The sequence below is a fragment of the Colletotrichum fructicola genome (assembly GCF_000319635.2).
Source record: "Colletotrichum fructicola Nara gc5 chromosome Unknown KSG_Nara_v1_contig04, whole genome shotgun sequence".
In the NCBI taxonomy this organism is placed as follows: domain Eukaryota; kingdom Fungi; phylum Ascomycota; class Sordariomycetes; order Glomerellales; family Glomerellaceae; genus Colletotrichum; species Colletotrichum fructicola.
In genome coordinates, this window is record NW_027094054.1 from 905,497 (window position 1) to 921,982 (window position 16,486).

General features: G+C 52.9%; 5 protein-coding genes across 5 annotated transcripts; 3 read left to right on the forward strand and 2 right to left on the reverse strand.

Moving 5' to 3' along the window:
- Positions 1-117: 117 nt before the first annotated feature.
- Positions 118-1,828, forward strand: CGGC5_v007042 (uncharacterized protein; the record flags this gene model as incomplete). The annotated part of the gene is made up of 2 exons (XM_032034767.2): positions 118-766; positions 825-1,828. The coding sequence occupies 2 exons, from the start codon at positions 118-120 to the stop codon at positions 1,826-1,828; spliced, it is 1,653 nt and encodes a 550-aa protein (XP_031892600.2).
- Positions 1,829-2,838: 1,010 nt separating this feature from the next.
- ustP-9 (Peptidase S41 family protein ustP) lies at positions 2,839-5,282 on the forward strand (the record flags this gene model as incomplete). Its single annotated transcript, XM_032034778.1, has 4 exons — positions 2,839-3,043; positions 3,154-3,549; positions 3,598-4,295; positions 4,353-5,282. The coding sequence occupies 4 exons, from the start codon at positions 2,839-2,841 to the stop codon at positions 5,280-5,282; spliced, it is 2,229 nt and encodes a 742-aa protein (XP_031892595.1).
- A 1,047-nt stretch (positions 5,283-6,329) lies between these two features.
- CGGC5_v007044 (uncharacterized protein) lies at positions 6,330-8,513 on the forward strand (the record flags this gene model as incomplete). Its single annotated transcript, XM_032034789.2, has 8 exons — positions 6,330-6,406; positions 6,472-6,661; positions 6,720-6,895; positions 7,369-7,567; positions 7,626-7,925; positions 8,009-8,119; positions 8,169-8,268; positions 8,344-8,513. The coding sequence occupies 8 exons, from the start codon at positions 6,330-6,332 to the stop codon at positions 8,511-8,513; spliced, it is 1,323 nt and encodes a 440-aa protein (XP_031892594.2).
- A 1,972-nt stretch (positions 8,514-10,485) lies between these two features.
- On the reverse strand, positions 10,486-12,949 carry PPP1R3C (Protein phosphatase 1 regulatory subunit 3C; the record flags this gene model as incomplete). The annotated part of the gene is made up of 4 exons (XM_032034801.1): positions 10,486-10,499; positions 10,581-10,944; positions 11,066-12,672; positions 12,730-12,949. 4 exons carry the CDS (start codon positions 12,947-12,949, stop codon positions 10,486-10,488), a joined length of 2,205 nt encoding a protein of 734 aa, XP_031892861.1.
- Positions 12,950-13,060: 111 nt separating this feature from the next.
- Positions 13,061-14,490, reverse strand: CGGC5_v007046 (uncharacterized protein; the record flags this gene model as incomplete). Its single annotated transcript, XM_066151790.1, has 4 exons — positions 13,061-13,126; positions 13,454-13,567; positions 13,607-13,793; positions 14,486-14,490. 4 exons carry the CDS (start codon positions 14,488-14,490, stop codon positions 13,061-13,063), a joined length of 372 nt encoding a protein of 123 aa, XP_066008733.1.
- Between the last annotated feature and the right edge of the window lie 1,996 nt (positions 14,491-16,486).

The window sequence follows — 16,486 nt, forward strand, 5'->3', positions numbered from 1 at the left end:
ATGTGACGGTATAAAACTCTCCGAGGACGTCCCTGACCCTCTGACCTGCCGTGCGCTTTTCAACTCTTACGAGCCACATACCTGCTCGATCCAGACTCGAGATTATTCCCATTGATTATGGAATCATTCTCCTCGACAGCTTTGTTATACTGGCCAAGAAACTGGCCAGATCGCGAGACCTTGGACCTCCAGTCACTCATCTGTACAGTCTGGCCTCAATATCTCACCCTTCAAGAGGCCTGTGGCATACTTGACCAGTTTCACGGGCCGGTCTGGATGCTGGACAAGCAGGTTCTTTGGACAGGTTTAGGTCAAAAGTACACCCTGGTTGATTCTTACGCACGAGAACATGGAATGCAGACTTTGGGAATTGCTATGGGACCTTTGATGGATCCGCAAAATCCCACCTGTCTCAAAAGTCAGAAGTCAACTAAAGAATGGGGGAGATACATTAGGGGCGCCTCACTCATCTTCTCGTGGCGTATATCACAAGGAAATGTCGCTACCGTACTGACACAGCCCCCGCCAACTCGCTTCAATCCACATGGACGAACAGCCTACCAGGATATTGAGGAGCCAGTTCTCAAGGTTATTCTTGGAAATCGACCTATTGATCGAATCTTGGCAGTACATCCAACAATTGAGGACGCTAAAACGTTTCCACCATATGAGATATTTCCACAGGATCATCAGGACATCTGGAAAGATGTTTTCGGGGGTGTCAAATGCCCCAAGCATACCTGGAGGGGCATTGATGGGAACATACGTACGAGTTCACCTGTCCAAAAGCCTCATACCTGAAAGACTTCCTGATTAGTAGGCAGCTTTACCAAAGTGGGCTATCACGTCAGCGGCCTATGGGTTTCTCGGCAACGAAAATCCTAAGTCTCGCTCTGTCGAAATATTTCTCTGCGGGTTTTTGATTTGCGCTGGCATATCCTCCCAGCTGTCATTGGTCATTCTGGTGATTTCCTCTCTTCTAGCGGTTCAAGGCACGGTTGGAATTTCTTACATCTCCATGCACCTTACCGAAATCGACCCTGAAGATTGCTGTGAGCTCAAATTGGCGATTCCGTCTACCGACGACGTAATCGCCAAAGGCTTGGGTGAAAAGATCAAAGCTTTAAAGATCAGTGAGAATAGACTAGATGCTTCAGTTCCCCCGAAGGCAGCAGTGGGAACGGATCCAGGCAAGCCCCCCGACAGGGAAGAAGTAGCAAAGGTGGGCAATCCTGCGAAAGTACCCAAGACGAAAGATACTGCTGAGCAACCTTTATCGTCTCCGACGACTTTGGAGACTCAACCGTTACCCTTCGAGACCACTACGCCCCCAGTGAATCAGTCTAGTGTCCAAAGAAAGGGAGAAGTTAATCCGACTTCAACGAAATTGTCCAAAGCCAAGGCGGCGGGAGCCACCGAGGTAGCGCCCGAATTACCAACACAAGGACTGAACGCCCAAAGTCCTTATGGGCCCGGAGCTGAGCCCCACAAGAAGGAGAAGAAAAAGAAGAATGTGGGCGGCGGAGGAAACCTGGTCGCAAAAGCGAAGCCGAAGAAGTCGCAAGACAGGAAAATGGAAAAGGAGAATGTCGACTGTAAGGGAAAAGCCAAGTCCCAAGCTTCTCTAGACTCCAATCTGTCTACCGTTCCAGAAAGGCTGGTGGCTGGAGGAACCAAGAAGAAGAAGCAGAATAAGGTAAAGCCTGCAAAGGTGAAAGGCATAGCATTAACAACAAAAATATCTTCCCAGAGGAAAGAGGTGGACAACAGCAAGGAAATTGAGAACCAGCCGGGGAAGTCAACCAGACCTCATACTTCAGCGAAATGAACGTGGTCTGATAAACTGGGGAAATTCGCTTCAACTATCACTAAGACCGCAGATGCCTTTGTTTCCATGCACCTTCTGTCGGCGCGCCAAATAGTAGTAGGCTAATGATGAACTGTATTTAAATACAGGTCCGAGCCGTGGATGAAGTGATCCCGCTTATTCAGCTGCTCCCATGGGTTGGTTGTATGAGCAAGGGCAACTTGCCGATATTCAGCCTACATGAATCTGACAACGTGCCTCAACTTCCAGAACAAGATAATACGTACAAGAAAAGCGCGAGACAGTCTTTTTGCTCGTGGCTTCCGGGGCTCCTACTGATCAATGCTTGGGAGTATTCTCTGCCCCGATTGGGCGGCTAGTGGGTGGAGCGCAGTGCGTGGCAGAGCGGTTTCAGGAAAGAAGATAAAGTTGTGTGAAGCCGCAACCCAGCGGATTGCTGCATCGACTCGCCATTTCATTGAATTTTCATTGTCTTTGTGACTCATCTTTTGCGTACTATTAAATCCACATTCGTTTTGTTGCCTAGCTTGTACAGACTTGGCGTGTTAATACGGGCCCTCTTCCACTTGACTGTCCGGTGCTTGATTTTCTGTCACGTCTGTGTTCCCTGTTGTCTTATGAGTAGACAGCTAAGTATGATGTACCTTAATCTTGATGCGATTAAGCTTTCTCCATGCGATAAGGACACCCTGGTTTGGGAATAGGCGGAGAGGATAGGATGAAGCGAATTTGAGCTGGTGTTTGTCCATACTTTAGTTTCAACAGCAGCGTTTCAAGATGAGCACGACAAGTTAAACGCTACTCTACGGCGTTCTCTACGGCGCCCTCGGGAAACTATGCCAATTTGAGTCGTGGCCCGAAGTCTCCAGCATCGCGCTTTTTTGTAAAATCTGCCACATCCCGACATCTTTCACTGCATCTTCATTCAGTTCGAAAGTACAGACGGCTTGTGCAACGTGTGATATCTGTGACAAGGGCAACACGTGTGGCTCGGTACACGCGCTTCCAACATGAGGACCACCGTCTGCTGGACACTTGTTTACGCCGTTCTGGCGATTGCGGGCCTTCTACCCCGACGCACAATCAACTTCTTGAACGATGATTCATTTGCGATCGAAGACTCGGGTAAGGCGTTCGTGGCCAGCAGCGCCCCTGAGAGCGCATGTGCAATGGTGCAGCCGGCGGTAAACAAGTTTCTACAAGACAAGCCCAAAGGTACGTCAATTTACAGACCATCCTCTCCCCATCCCTTTACGATTGCTACACGTAAAAGAAGTGCCTGCGCCTGAAGTTTTGCTGTGGCTATTGCTAATCATCATGAACAGCCCTCCCAAGAGTGCCAGCAAAGCTTGCATTCGACTGTTTGCAATCTGTTCCAAATAAGCCCGACCCTGCCAAAGAACTGCTCAAAAGCCTGAAGACTTATGTGCAGCTTCAAAGCACACTTCCTTTTCTTAAAAACCCACCGGCTTCGTACAAACTTCCAGCAGTCGACATTGAAGGCGGTTTCCAATCCATTGGAGATAAGGTAGCCAACAACAAGTACCAGAGCGAATATGACTTCCAATTGGACATTCTCGACCTGATCTCGTCGGCTCACGATGGCCACTTTGTCTTCCGGGGCGATATGTTCAAAACATTCAGTTTTCGGAACGGTCTAGTCACTGATGTGGTCTCAATATCTCGCGACGGGGTCGAGGTTCCCAAGTTGTACCATCTCAGTACGTCACACGTCTCTCGCGAACCATGCTTTTACTAACAGCCCCCAGAGCAACTTCGTCAGAACGCATCCGCACCAGCCATTACGAAGATCAATGGAAAAGATGCGAACGTCTTCATCTCAGACCTGAATCTCAAGTATAGTGGTCTTCAAGATCCTGATTCCCAATGGAATTCCCAGTTCAATTCATACGCAACCAAGCAGAATTCCATGATCCTAGCTGCCTCGCCCATTTTTCAAGGCCCGATGCTCACTCTGACGTATGAAAATGGCGAGGAGCGCTCTGAAGAAAGTGTAGCTGTTATCCGTCCGGGTACCAACTTCACCGACATAAAGAACGGCGAGGACTACTACAACAAATTCTGCAATCCTGTCATGGTCTCCACGAACGGACTTTCCGAGGCATCAAACACAAGGACGCAGTCAAGAGCCAAGAGCCCAATGGCGTTGTCACCGATGGTCACGCCTATAGACGGCTATCCGGTCCCTGAAGTTCGGGACAAGGGCATCAACGCGACTGCAGGGTATTTTCTGAACGGCACTGGATATGACGACGTAGCTGTACTAGCTGTGTCTTCTTTTGCGCCGCCGGAGACGGTCGACAGCTTCGCATACCTAAATGATTTTCAACAAACGGTTGAGAAATTCCTGGCCGCCAGTCAAAAGGCTGGGAAGAAGAAGCTCGTCATCGATGTCACTGCCAACGGCGGCGGCTTTATCCTGGCTGGATTTGACTTATTTGCTCAAGTAAGTGGACGAAGTTGCTATGCTTCACCCAACGTGCGCTGCTGACCTCTTCTGTAGCTCTTTCCAACTGTCAGCCGCTTTCAGGCAAACAATTTGCGCCTTCCACCCAGTGTCAACACTTTAGCGCGGCTCGCTGCTGCTATTCCTGCGGACTTCAAACCCAACACACCCGAAGAGAATAAGGCTCTGGGCAACCTGCGCGGAAGTCCTATTCTCAGCAATCTCCTCCCAAAAGGCGTGTTCACACCAGATCGCGTAGCCTTCACTTCTTTGGAGCAGGTTCTACGCCCTGTTGTATTGAACGGCGACAACTTTTCGGCTTACCAGCAGATCCCGATGGATCAGCCAGATCCTCTCTTTAACCTCACTGGAACCGGCCCCCGGACTAACCCGCCTGCGAGTGTTTTCACCCCGGAAAACATCGTCCTACTCACAGACGGCACATGTGCGTCTACATGTACCATTTTCTCATATCTACTCATCCTTCAGATGGGCGTGAAGACTGCGGTGATGGGCGGTCGCCCCCAGACTGGGATAATGCAATCGATCGCAGGCGTCGAAGGTGCCCAGCTCTTTTCCTACAACGACATAACTATCGACGCAACCTCGGCTCTACTACTAGCACCCGAGAACCAGAAGGCTGAGCTACAGAACGGCGATCTTGGTGAGCTAGCTAAAGCATACGCCATAAAGCGCGCCGCAAACCCCAAAGCCGCCGGTGCCGTGAACGGTAAAAACGCTTTCGCCATGTCCAACGCCACGGTACCGTTGCAATTCCTCTGGGAGCCTGCAAACTGCCGGTTGTTCTACACATACGAGACACTTACCCAGCCAGAGGCTGCCTGGAAACGTGTTGTTGATGTGACGTTCAATAATCGCCCGCAGCTGTGTGTTGCCGACAGCATTGTGCCGGCCGTCAAGCCGGCTACAGTCGATCCCTTTTTCCAGCAGAGCGCAAAGGATCTAGGTCTCAGCAAGGGCGGATAGGCTGAAGAACGTTTTTTTGGGAGAGTGACGAGGTTTTCATCAAAGTATTGGAGTTCATGGGGGCGTCTCAGGCTGTGCGGATATTGCCATTGCAGCAGAAAATGACCAACGGGATAGACGGCAGGGATCTCTCCGGCCTTCGACGACCACATTAGGGTCCTTTTGCCGCATTGTTGAGTATAGCACCAAAATGCGGTTCAAATCGATATCAACAGTAATCAAACCGGCTAGCCGTGTGGATTCCAAGTCCCTCATCTTAGCACTGATCTGTTTGTAGTCCTGTAGTCCTGTAATGGACGAAGTTGCAACAAGCCCCTGATAGGTGTTGAGGGCTGGAGAGATCCAAACGCTCTTGATAGACAGATTGCTTCTGCATTCGTAGTATTCAGAGACTGAAGTGTTCGACTCATGCAATTCGCCCCTCAAGAGTGGCTTCAACTTACGGTTTCGAGGCCGGGCCTGGCATTCGTTATGTAAACGGCACCTGAACGAAGGTCAAATCTTTTCTAGCCAGCTGAAGGTAGAACAGACCGCTCTTTTCGTGGGCTGCCAAGCCACAGCTGAACTGCAGTATGCGGCAAATATATATAGAGGCTGATACTTCCTGCAATATCCTGCTGGTTTTGGATGATGGGCGGCTGACGCCAAGAGCGATTTTGAGTCATTTACCAGGTCTCATGCATACTCAATGTGCGGTTTTGTTCTCAATAGTGCCTCTATGTATCTGCTATGGTGGGAAGATGTAATTCAATAGAGTGAACCACCTCGCTCAGCTTTGTATTTGATCTTGCTCGTATTTTAGTATTGGCTGTGAAACATGCTGCCCTTCCTTCCTGATTTTGCCCAATCATCAGAGTCTGCAGAAATCCTCCGCCGCCCGAAGATTCAGCTGGTCGCAAGCCGTTCGAAGTAGTCATGGGCACTTGGCAAATACAATATCGCTCACAATCACATCTAGCTCACTTCCACATCTCTTTCTTTCTGCTTTCTCTCGAAGGAATCGTCCTCCTCCGATTTCATGACGAACTCATGACGAACATAATTGAGATGGGGAATGTTGAGAGGCAGGATGAGGTCCTCAGTGGTTTGAAGACCCAAGATGAAGTCATTGATCTGAAGAAATCGTAAGAAATGCGCCCCAATCTTGAGGGTCCCAAGTTCCAGTTGGTTGATATTGACGACACATGAGGCATATCTATTTGACTAGCTTCACCGAATCGGAGTACGGTACAGGTCCGGATGGTCGAGGTATGAGGACAAGAGATGCTCAGCTCGGGCCAATGGAGCTACTTGATCTAGACGACATCAACACTTCGAAGAAGCTATCCGAGAACCGCGGGTGGATTCACATACCAGCCAATGACATTGAAATGGCCGAAGTCACGCCCCCATCGATTCCGCAATACTCTGAGAAGTCTACTAACACGGAGGTCGTAGGCGTGTATGCGAATTTTAACAAATGACGATGTGGCAAAGTCGGTACGAGAATCATGGGAACGAAAGCTTCGACCAAAGATACCCGATCTCACGAAACCTCTACCAACACATGCATGGAACTTGGACGCTTCCGTTGAGAAGGAAGTGACGAACACGACAGTTGAGGTCACGCCAATGTCAGTTCAGCAGGGGAAAATCACAGAAATATTTGTGCGTCCCGAATCCCGTTTCCTGTACTCATCTTCAATTTTCTCGCTTTGGGCTATGTATCATCTGGAGCTGGCTCCATAGGCGTAGACCACGTATCTGAATTGGGAGTCCTACGACACTGTCTTGATGAATCCCGGGCATGGCTACGGTCTCACCAGGCATCAACGAAGAACACTGGATCAATCATACTATTCAGGCTTAGGAGACACGAAATCTCGAGACGCAGGGCAGACGGTCTCCAAGTGGACAGGGGAGAGAATACCAGAGAACGGGCACCAGGAAGCGATTGGGAGCAGTCTCCTCCTCATGGTAGATCAACTTTGGGTATGGGTTGTGGATGAAGGTACGCGCGTTCCTCGTCATTTATTTGACTATCACGTTCTCATGTTTACTTGTCACTAGCAACGATCGTTACCTGTTTCCCATTTCACGATTCTAGGGTGAAGGCGGACACTCAACTGGCTTCTTCCTTGGACATCATGTCCTCGGTCTTCTCACCATCAGGCATAGAGCCGTATTGGAAGTGGTACAACTTAGTCACCGCAATACTTGCTCGTTCTGTCATGGGTATTTTTCAAGTAACCGGGGACAAATTGGGAGATCCGCTGGCAATATACCGGTGGGCCATAGCGAACAAGGTATGTCACGGCGAGAGAGCACGATGAATGTTAGTAGGCTAACTCCGAGATCCGGCAGACTGCTCGTCACGCCACGCTGCTTGAAGCCTTCTGGAAGCGAAGATTGAGTCAAGCAGCTGGGGGTCGGTCTGATGAGGGGTCCGAGGAACTTGAGTTGGCTCTCGAACTTGCGGATATTTTGGACGAGCTGAATATTCTCAAGCGCTTTCTCGATCAGCAGTATATAACGCACTTGAAAGCGGTCAGAATTCTGGGTCACAATGGGAACCTAGAAGAAAGAGATCAGCTCCCAGCAATGAATTCGCGCAAAGCCGAAGTCAGAGGGCTAGTCGCAGATGCGGAACAAACGCATCGGATGGTATGTCACAGTGCAGCATCTCATGTGTTGGGCGGTGGGGCTTGTCATGCCTGCATGTCCTCAAGGTTTACTTACTTTACCAGGTACTCGAATTGCTAGACCTCGAGTTGAAGGCTGCGAGCCTTTCGGAAGCTCGCACCACCACCCGGCAAGGACAAGCCGTCATGCTATTCACAATCATCACCATCATCTTTGTTCGTTGAAACTCGCCTTCTCTAGACTGCACTTTGCTAACTAATGTAGCTTCCGCTTTCGTTCTTCGTGTCATACTTTGGGCAGAACGTCTCCGAGCTCACTGGCGACTCTCAAAACCCCACCTCCGGCCAGGTCTGGAAGATAGCAGGTGAGTTCGTTACGGCGGCACATTTCCCCATGGCCATGGATGAATGTTTGTGGGCTGACAATCGGTGTTCCGCAGCACCTATATCTGCTGTAGTGATTGTATTCGCCCTTGCTGTGTCTTTCGTTATCATGGACCCCTGGAAGTCTTGGAAGGATTTCGCGGTTAAGATATACAGAAGCTTCCTCGGAAGGCTTAGGAAGTGGAGAGGAGTGAAGGACATGGAAACTCGGCATCCAGAAGCCTGACTTACCTTGGTCTCGGAAACGTCAGCGTCTGAGAGATTGGATCCCAGTTTAATCGGCAGGCCTTGGGATTTACGACTCCTTGCTCTCGGTGCCGGCTCAGTTCTGATTAAGAGGGGTCAGATTTCAGACTAGAGAGTTTCTAGGAATGACTTTCTGTTGAGATCAGTCGCAGATATATTTTACGTCTACAGGCTATCTCTCATGCATCTTGAGATTGAAATAAATTCCAGCCTCATTTAGACAATTGAAAAAAGGTTGAGCCCACGGTAGCAGTGGACAGGAAGATGATGACGACAACCACACAGAAGAGATTGCCAGAATGAATTCTGACAATAAGAAGATCTTCTATGAACTGCAGTCCCTATTCTGATGGTTAGTATCTCACAGAACGGCGCCAGACACCGAAACAATGTGAACACGCCGGCCCCGCCCGCTCCGTAGCGTCACGGCCCCACTCCATACGGCCTGTCCCGAGCTACCCCGGCAATCCATCCCCCCCATTTTCCACATTACCAAAATCTCAAACCCCAGACACCCTCCTATGAACGAACCAACTCATCTGTCTCATCCAAGCGCTTCCAAATGGCGAACGCGTTGGCAAACCCAGCCTACCTTATCTCACCTCCCCCCCAACCTAGCAAACAAGTCCGGCCTTGTGGCACTCCAATCTAACCAATCAGCCCCACCCACGTCAAAAACCAGCCAACCTAGCCTTAGTCTCTTCTCTAGACTACCTACCCTCGAACGATACACTCCAAGAATCAAGATCACGATGCGACTCTACTGTCTCAGTTGAGCATGTTCTCGACCTGGCCGGGCCATCACGATTTCGTCCAGTTGATGGTGTTGTTGGGGTTCACTTCGTTTGTGGGTGTGAAGCGGGGATAGGTGGGTCGGTAAGGCTGACGTGTTTGTCTGTCTACGGAATCTGTGGGGGGAAAGAGGGGATTCTTCAACGGACTTCGTATTTTATCTGACCTGTCACTCTTGGTTGATGCCCAGTTGAGAAATTGTGAGAATCACGTTGCAAGTGTGAGAATTGATGGTATCGAGCAATGGCAGTTCTTTTTGTCTTCCCATGCTACCCTAACTAATCAAGCCAAATCAGGCCAGACGCTGTTTAATTGTAACCGCGTCCACTCTTCCCAACGCCCAGTGTATGAACCAGTGCCGTGTTCGTAACACGCGAACGAGTCGATGCTTCAATCTCAAGACTCAGTTGCTGAACTTTTGTGAATCCCAAAACCATTGTCCCCAAGCGACTGTCCGACACACCCATCGCTGCAGCAGGGTCAAGACCAGCGCAACCGATTGAAGCGGACGGCAGAGGCTAGCCCCGGAACGTTGGAGGCGGCGCTGCATCACGCGCTTGCCCAACGAGGACTTTCCCTGTCCCACGCCGGGGCCTTTCCATCCCATGACCAAAACACATATCCCATATCCTTCTAGACCCACTCCGTCGTTTGCTGGAGGTCTCTTGGTTCGGCCGCGAACAAGAACGCAATCTCAGCAAGGAAAATAAAAACACAAAAAATCAATGTCGATAAATCAGTCGCTGATGGAGGTCGAGAATGAAGGCGCGAGCGATTATGCATTAAAGGAACTCCTTGTATGCCGTCCGTTCCTATGTACCATCCGGAAAGAATAGTCGTTTCCCTCGACGCTGCGTTGAGCTCATCAGGTATGGGCAACGAAAGACTGAAATGCAAGGCTGTTTTTCCGTTCGACTCCGAAATCCCTATTCGTATGCTTGGATTGTAGTCAAATCGGTGTGAGAGCCGAGGACTGCGATAACTCTTTGAACGCCCCGCGATGCCGTGGCCGTGCGCGGCCGGAAGAGTTGAAATGCCCTGAACGCCGATGACCGAAAGATGAGCTCAAAAAATTGAATCGAAAAACATTCGAGAAACGTCAAATGACAAGTCCGTCGTGGAAGTGCGACGGTGGTGTGAGAGTGCGAGCAAGACTGCTATTAACCCCTAATTGCTGTCGCAGCATGAGTCTCGGTGTTGAACGGAAAGCGCTCCTGCAGCTGCTGGGCGTACGGATAATCATTCGGCGACGTACCGGCGAAAGGAAAGCCACCCACTGAGGCAACCGGAGAGGCCGACCTCATGGTCGCTGGGGCGGAAGCCTGACTCGGACGCTGGTTCGCAGTTCGTTCTGTATGGGGTTGGCTGAGTGGGGAGGCGGCCGGAGATGAGCCATAGGGTCCCAGTTGCTGAAAATAAGGGTTGGGATCCCGAAGGTGGAATGCGTGGTGCTGGGCGGGGCCGGCATGCTGAGCGTGGTGGGCCATGCTGGGGCTGCCATTCGAGCTCGAGCTGGTGCTGTTGGATCCTCGGGTAACGAAACCATCGTCAGCTCCGTCAAACTTCCCGCTCTTAAGGGTGCCGTCAGTGATCTGAGGGCTGGACTGCTTGGAGCCGAACTGTTGAGAGCCAAAGTCAGTACATGCTTTTCGGGCTGAGATTGGGCGAGCGTTGATGAGAATGATGATGAGAGTCGATGAAAGGGTCGTGCATCTGTGATTGTTGACCAAGAGTACGTACAAAGCAGTATTTGTTGACCAATTCCTCGTACGAGGACGAAGCGATCATGGCGTTGGGGGAGTCGTGGCCAGAAGCGGTCGGCAGGACGGGCTTGACAGCAGGGGCGGTGGAGGTGGCGGTCGGGTTCGGGGTTGGCCTGTGCTGTTGGGGTTGCTGGGCGGGGACCTGGATCTTGCGATGGCTCTTCATATAGAGACCATCGGCATTGCGATCCTTGCCAATATTGTCCTTTGCAGCCTGGACCGCAGCAGAGAGAGAGGCACCAAAGTCGTAGCGGTTGGCAAAAGCTTGTCCGCTAGGCGCTGACAGACGGGTCGAGAGGTTATCGCTAGCCAGGCTGCCAGTGGACTTGTTGCTCTTGAGGCGAAGGCCAGCATTGGGGCCTGACTCGCCAAGGTACTCGTGGATGGGCTGGTCAAAGTGGATCTTGCCCTGCTCGCCAAAGTCATCGAAGCCGACGGGCATAGACTTGGGGCGAGGATTGGACGAGGGGCTCGCACGACGGTTGCTGCGGGGAAGCGCAGGTCGGCTGGCGGCGCCCTGGAGTCCACGCTTGCCGTTCTGGGGCAGGTACTTCTTGCGGAAGTCAACCTGGAAGTTGGTGCCGTTGTTGCTGTCCCAAAACTCTTGGCCGTTCACGTTGTACCGAATGCAGAAAAACAGTGTCTTGCTCTCGAGGTTAGCCAGGTCGGACAACTTGATGGAGAACTGGAAGCGATCGTGAGAGACACCGCTCTCTTGAGGGCGGATCTCGTGGGAGTACTCGGCGCCGACTTCCGAGGTAGTCTTCCAGTAGTCGAGGGTGAATCTGCAAGTGACAGACTTCTGGAATGCCAGGTTGGCCACGCAGACGGAACCCAGCAAGCTCTTCTGGTCGCTGGACAGCCACACCCTCTCGAGGCGGACAGGCAGTGATTTTCTGATAGGAGTGTCGGCAGGGTGATTCGCCGCCACGATCTCCCACTCGAATGGCGGGGATCGGGAGGCAGGGCGCTGTTCATCGCCGGGGAAGGGGTACTCGGTGTCACTGTCGTAGGCGTCAACAGGCGAAGAACCGGCGCTGACAGCAAGCGGTCTGTCGACCTGGAGGAAGTGGCGGACATGTTCGAGGTGGGAGTCGAAGTGGACCGCCTTGGAGAACGTCGGAGTGCCAGGCATGCTGGAGGGTCTGCGGCGGGAAGGCGGCCTAAGTGCGGGGCGAACAAGCTCGCCTGACTTCTTCCGCACCATCTGTGGCTTTCTGGGTGCTTCCTCATCGGACTCCTCCTCAGAACCGGTCAGGGATGCATCGGCAGACTTCATGACAATCTTGGGCTCAGTGCTCGATCTGGAGTGGCCCACCCGGCGGCCGACAGTCTTGGCGAGGGCGTCCAGAGCACCGGTGCTAAAGCTGTGTGTGATGCCCTCGTTGGTGACGAGTGCTAGTGTCGGTTGTTGTTGTGATTGCTGCTCAGGCTTCGGGCTGGGCGATGCCTCGCGGTGGACCGGAATCTGGCTAATGGCATCCTTAAGCTCCTTCAAGTTTTCGATCTGTCTCCCGCGCTGTGCACCATCCTCCTCTTCGCTGCCAGAGTCCGGCGGGGAGATGATAGCTCCCTTAGGCATACCTCGCTCATCCGTCAGTGGCGGCGGTGATTGTCTCACGCTGCTGCTGGTTGCCATACCCTTAAGATCGTCCGACGTGCCCGGAGGAGTGGGCTGGTTGGGGGTGCCATTCGGTGCACCCGTCGCGGCGGATGGTGTCCTCCTGTGTTTTGTGAGGTACGATGCTGACCTTGGTAGTGATGGTCTCGGGCTGGACTGGAATGACGAACGGCGGCTCACGTCGGGCGAGGACGGTGCTGAGCTTGCTGGCGAGCGGTGGGAGGGTGGTGTATAAGGCATTATGGATGCCGGTTATGTGATGGGGGAAGAGATATAGGTTGTTGATGTCGTGCACCCGGCACGTAGGGCTGTGGCGGCTCGGGGGATGAGGTCGAAAAATGCAAACTGGTATCAATTCATGCGATTAGGACAGAGGAGGGAGCGGCCGAGGACGAGGTGCGGCTTTAGGATTAGGATCTGTAGGATTGGAAGGTTCTCGTCAGCCCGGTCGCGGCCATGAAGTATGAGAGTATCAAGTCGAGTAAGGAAATCGGAGCGAGTGCATTGGCTCCGGTCGAGTTGGAGTGGGTGGTTGAGAATAGGGAAAAGAGACAAGGACGAGGAAAAAAGAAGGCGCTGAGGCAGTAGGTGCTTCGAAGTAAGACTACGAAAAAAAGGTGCAGAGATAGGAAACAATTAGAGGTGGAGGTGCAAAGGAAATCAGGGCAGTGATGACGATGGGTGTTTCTTGTGTTCTTTTTTTGCTTTTTTTGGTGTTTTTCTGCGTCGTGGTTGACCACTTACATGGATGGAGAGGAAGTCGAGGGAAGGGACGTGGGCGAGCAAGAGTTTTTGCACTGGCAATATTCCAGCAACAGATGCACAAAACTCTTGTTTGGCGACGAGGAATGTCGGTAGCTGGGGAGGAGGGTCCCGTGGAGGAAGCCGTCAACGCACGAGGAATGCAATGACGAGCGTGGGAGGCGGTCGAGGTGTCTCGTAGAAGGGGCCGATGGAGGGCGAGACGACTGCGGATCGGGTGGGTAGAGGTCCTTCGTGGGTTTCTCTGGATTTTTCGTGGGGCGAAACGGGGAAGGCAGAGGAGACCAGCAATGTTGGGGCGTATTGCTGTTGAGGGTCAATCCTACAATGCCGTGTTGTCTTTCGATCTTTCGTTTCTTCTTTCTTGTTCGTTCCTGCGTGTTCTTCTCGAGTCGTCAGGAGAGGATTGGGTGGTGGAGGTGTTGGACGACGAGGTATCGACTTTGGTGTCTGGAGCACACAAAGGTTAGAGAGAAGGCGAAGCTGGTGGGCGGCTCCGGAGGGGACGGAGTGGTTTTGAATGGCAGCAGTCCCGAGCACCGCGACCGCACGCAGCAGGGAAAAAAAAGCTATCAGGCAGTTTCTCACACTAGCGTGCGGCCCCCCCAGCAGGTACCTCGTCTCTCTCTCTCTCTTTCGCTGAGAGAGTGTGTGTGTGTCTGTCTCGCTCGCTTTCTCCAGGCCCCAAGCCCCCCAGGCCTTGACTGGGGGGCTGTTCCCAGGCGGCGGGAGTCGCAGTAGCACGTACCTGATGGTCAGGAGCACCCCTGCAAGTGCGAAAGACGGCGAAGGACAAGGATGGGGCGAGTGTGGGCGAGGATGGCGGCAGCAGTCGACGAGAGCGAGGACTTGGAGGGGGGTGTGAGAAAAGAAAGGTAGAGGCAAAAACGACGAAGATGGATGTGTGCAAGGTCGCCAGGAAGGGCCGGGGGCTGATGGCGTGGACGTAGGGGGTGCGTGTGGCAGGGCGTGGACACTGGGGAGAAGAAGAGTCGAGGCGAAAAGAGTACGTACCGCATGCACCACCACACTACCTCCACCACGACCACCACAGTGTCGCTCGCTGCTGCTCTGGCTCTGCGCTTTTTTTGCTGGGGAAGGTGAGGAGGAGCCACCAAAAAAAAAAAAAAAAAAAAAAAAAAGAAAATACAGAAGGAGGGAGGGGTGGGGCAGGCGAGGCAACGCACCACGCCGCTGCACCTCAGCACCTCAGCGTGGGATAGTGGCACGGAGACGGCAAGCCGGGGGCTGCCACTGGCACGGAATCGCCATTGAATGCTACCACTGCAGCTGCCGCTGGCGTTGCTGGTAGCTTTGATAGCTTCGTTACCGCCGCGTCTCTCTGCTGCAAGAGGAAGTGGAGGTGAGAGGAGGCATGGTGGTGGTGGTGTTGGTGGTGTTGTTGGTCTTGCACCTTGGTGTAGGTTAGGTTGTTGGTGAAGGTCTTCTCCGGTAAAGGTGAAAGGTACACCCCGGCCCCTTCACTTGCACACGCACTGGCAAGACAGATACAGAGACAGCCAGATGCTCAACCACGAGCATGCGTCTGCCAGGCCAGGTATCGACGCCGGTGGAGATGATGCTCGCAACCAAGAGGGGAATGCCGTTGGCGTGATGGTGGTGCAAAACGCGGGAAAAAAGGCGAGAGAAAGAGAGAGCGAGTAGAGACCACCGGCGGCTGGATGCAGTCACACCTGAATCCCTCCAATGCTTTACAATCAGGGCCCGAAGGCCGGTCTCACAGCTTCTGCGCCGTTTCTCTGGGTGCGGGCACAGATATCGAGGCATGTAACAATCCAACAAGCCCGGTATCCTTGGTGTTGAGAGAGCAAGACGCCGACCGACCGACGGGTACGGCAGTCGGGGCAGGGAGAGACAGACAGACACATATCTGTTGCAGCTGTTGCAGCCATTGTCCGGCTCTGGCGATAGCCTTGCTGGTGTTAGTCTGCGATGATGTTCCCGGCTGCGAAGCTCCCGCTGCCGTTGCGTGCTGCCCCCCTGCCCCATTGCCAGTGGTGCCCCCCCTCCCAGATCGAAAAGCAACGTCCTGGGTGCGGAGGACGTTGAGGTTTCTGGTAGAGTCAACCTAGATCAGCGATGACCGGGCCTGGCTAAACCGCGTACCCCCATGCCACGATGCCGAGAGCAGAGAGGTGGAAAGAAAGCTGGCCAGAACGTTGAAACATCCAATGGCGAGGTCAGCCTAGAGCTATGCACAGAAACCAAGGACGAGTTCATCTTGTTGTAGCAGGTAAGCAGGCAGAGCGTGTTGTGTTGTGCCATGCTGCCGCTTGCTGGTTTCTGCGTCCCTGCCTTGCTTCTTGGTTTCCCTTCCCTGCGGTGCAGTGATGTTCTGTGCTGAGAGAGCTCCCGCCGTCGCTTCTCGGTCAGGATCAGGTCCAGTCGGAGGCTACAAGCAGCCCGGGCAACCTCAAGCCAAACCAAACACCACCACCAACCACACACCGGCCACACGCTCACGGTGCACAGTACAGGAAACAGCGACCGGGGGTTGCGACGGACAGTAAAAGATCTTTGATGGGACGGTACAGCCAGACTCCACCTTCGCAAAAGGGGTGGGGCGGCTAAGAGGCGCTAGCAGGGGCGACCGATGATACGTACCGAGTGGCTCGAAGGTGAGAAGACGGGCAGGAGCAGGGACAGGGGGTTGAGCCGGCTTAGCGTTGGTGCTGATTTAAAATAATGGTCCCATCATTCCCTCATCAATGAGCACCACCAGCCCGAATGAGAGGGCGAGAGAGCGAATTCGTACAACGCTGCAGGCACTGGCATTCGCAATCCGCTGCGCTGCACTCCTTCTCCTCCTCCTCACCTAAGCCTCGATGTCTGTAGCTGTACTCTGTAGCTCTAGCCGCGAGTAATAAAGGGTATGCATGTAGTAGTAGTAGTCAGTACAACTCCGTAGGCTTCTTCGCCTGACTCTGTAAATACCTGAGGCACGCCGACTTACACGCAACCATGGCGATGCAACGTTGAGAGTTGCGAGTTGCC